The sequence below is a fragment of the Musca autumnalis genome, unplaced genomic scaffold (assembly GCF_047663935.1).
Source record: "Musca autumnalis isolate F117 unplaced genomic scaffold, ASM4766393v1 scaffold_5, whole genome shotgun sequence".
NCBI lineage: Eukaryota > Metazoa > Arthropoda > Insecta > Diptera > Muscidae > Musca > Musca autumnalis.
In genome coordinates this window covers 169,190,639-169,192,950 of record NW_027412088.1, presented here as the reverse complement: position 1 = coordinate 169,192,950, position 2,312 = coordinate 169,190,639, and the positions used below count along the sequence as shown (strand labels likewise).

The 2,312-nt window shown below is 36.2% G+C and overlaps 1 protein-coding gene across 1 annotated transcript; it reads right to left on the bottom strand.

The window, feature by feature from the left end:
• Positions 1-574: 574 nt before the first annotated feature.
• Positions 575-1,748, bottom strand: mip40 (Myb-interacting protein 40). The gene is made up of 2 exons (XM_073990755.1): positions 1,555-1,748; positions 575-1,493 (listed from the first exon to the last, which is right to left on the bottom strand). The coding sequence occupies exon 2, from the start codon at positions 1,473-1,475 to the stop codon at positions 663-665; it is 813 nt and encodes a 270-aa protein (XP_073846856.1). The 5' UTR covers positions 1,476-1,493; positions 1,555-1,748; the 3' UTR covers positions 575-662.
• Between the last annotated feature and the right edge of the window lie 564 nt (positions 1,749-2,312).

The window sequence follows — 2,312 nt, the reverse complement described above, 5'->3', positions numbered from 1 at the left end:
TGCAAAAATCTACTAATTTTTTCTACATTTTTTTTTTTTTTTTTTGTTCGATAACATAAAGGAAAAATTTTTATCGGTGTAAAACATGTTAGATTCTTGCAGGTTTTTGTATCATAGAGGAATATGCAAAATCCGAAGTCTACTAATGGCATATTTTACAGTACATTTTATATGCTTTTATTAAGCAAACACATGGCGATTATAAATATTTGCAGTAATTTTGTCGTGTAGATGTCTTAAAATATGAATTTTCATAAAAATATAACAAATTTCTTGAATTTTTTTTCAAACTCCCACACTGTTTGCTGGGGAGATTTTTCCCACAAAAAGACACAAAATTCTCCCACAATTCAAGATAGAGAATGTATACTTTTTTCCCATGGGAACAAATTCCCAATTCGAACTTCATTCAGAATGAGGGGAGATGGGAAATGGGAAAAAAACTCCCACAAAATTTTGTTCAGAATACGAAAATGTGGGAATGGGAAAAAATTCCCAACTCCCATGCGTTCAGAATAGGGCTGCATATCTTTGCAAATATAATTGAGGAGCGATATGCCACTCCCACATTTTATTTATTTATTTTTTTTTTGTAAATTAAATCTAAAATCTAAATACTAGAATTAACATAAGAAAAATGTGTACATTTTTTTCGTTCTGTTCTAAGGTTTAAACAACTCCTGCAATATATAAAAATTGATGTTGTTCCGTTGCTGATAACGTTTGTTGTGCTTTTGCCAATCAATCTTTATACGTTTCCATTTGTTCAAATGTTCTCCCAACAACTCCGATTTGCTGGCATTTTTTATAGGATCATCGGGTTTTGTTAAATCTTCACTGGCATCATATTTTCGAGGTTCCTTTTGTGGTGCTATTTTGGGCAAGTCAGTTTCCTTCGGTCTCGGCAATTCTGTTACTTCTTTTAGATAACCTTTGCGCAATTTTGTTACCAATTCCAAACCATTATCTTCACGATGAACGGGGGAGGGAGAACGTGTTTCACGATAACATGGTATGTTGGGATTACGTGGTTGATTGGCCATCCATGCTCTACATATGGGATACAGTGCTGTTTGTTCGGTATACTTTGAAAGATCCAGAGTACGATCGAATAGTTTCATAACAAATGATTCAGCTTGTATTTTATTATGTCCTCCTGCTCCTCCTGTTGATGTGGCTAAATCTCGACGTCTTTTCTTGCTGGGAGTTGTCGGGGGTGGCGAGTATTTTCGTGTTGGTTGTTGTATGGGCTTTTTACGAGGACGACCCCTTTGACGTGTAATGGTAGGCTGTTGTGGCTCCTCTTCTTGCTGTATATCTTCTTCTGGCATCTCTTCTTCCTCCTCCTCCTCTTCATAGGACGAAGGGATATCGTCCACTTCTTGATTGTGCAAACTCTCACTGGACGCACTTTTCAGGCGGGCCTTCTCCGATTCACTTCGGGTCTGTTTCCGTTTCTGCGGTGGCGTCTTCATTTTGGAAAGCTTAACCAACTAAAAATAAATGGAAATTGTTAACAATGCTCTAATAAAAAAACGCTGTTCGACTCCATACCCCTTTACAATTGAGAAATATCTACAATTTTTTAAATTCTATTTAAATAGGTTTTTATATTTTTAGAATTTAAAATTGAATTTTCAACTAATTGGCGATGTGACAGTGGGTTTTTATTTAGAATGGGCTTGGAATGAAAGAATTTGAAATCGCACTGTGAGATGTTAACATGAAGGGATCTGTAAATGCGAATTGGGTTTCAAAAAGTCGGAATGTCTGATAATGCATTCCTCGACTAATATTTGGTCTGTTCCTTTACTTTTGAAAATGGTAAAACCGGCAAAAGTAGTAAACTGCTCCCATGACGATCTATAAAGCCCTACCTGACGGACGTGCTGATTTTCATAAAATAAAAAACAATTTCCCAATTCGTTGAAATTATTATTAATTACAACACCGGCAGGTTTCCTGCTTGCATTTAATTGCAATGGAGGAGCCTGATGATCTTATGTACGATATGGAACATGATGTGACGGAAGTTATTGCCTCAACTTCCACAAATATTCTACCGCCATTAGCAAACAAAGCAAGTACACAAACAAACATACAGAAAACTACTAACCAAAATGATCGTAAAAGACAACGCATTGAGAGCGCACTTTCGCCAATAAACGTTGACGTTTCTGATCTTGCTAGAAGGTTATCAAACTTTAACCCTCAAGACCAGAATAAATTTGGAATTTTAGGTGCATTAGCAGATTTGGACATCGAGGCTACTATGCCAACCAACAAAGCCAATGATAAAAGGCCGGTTAACA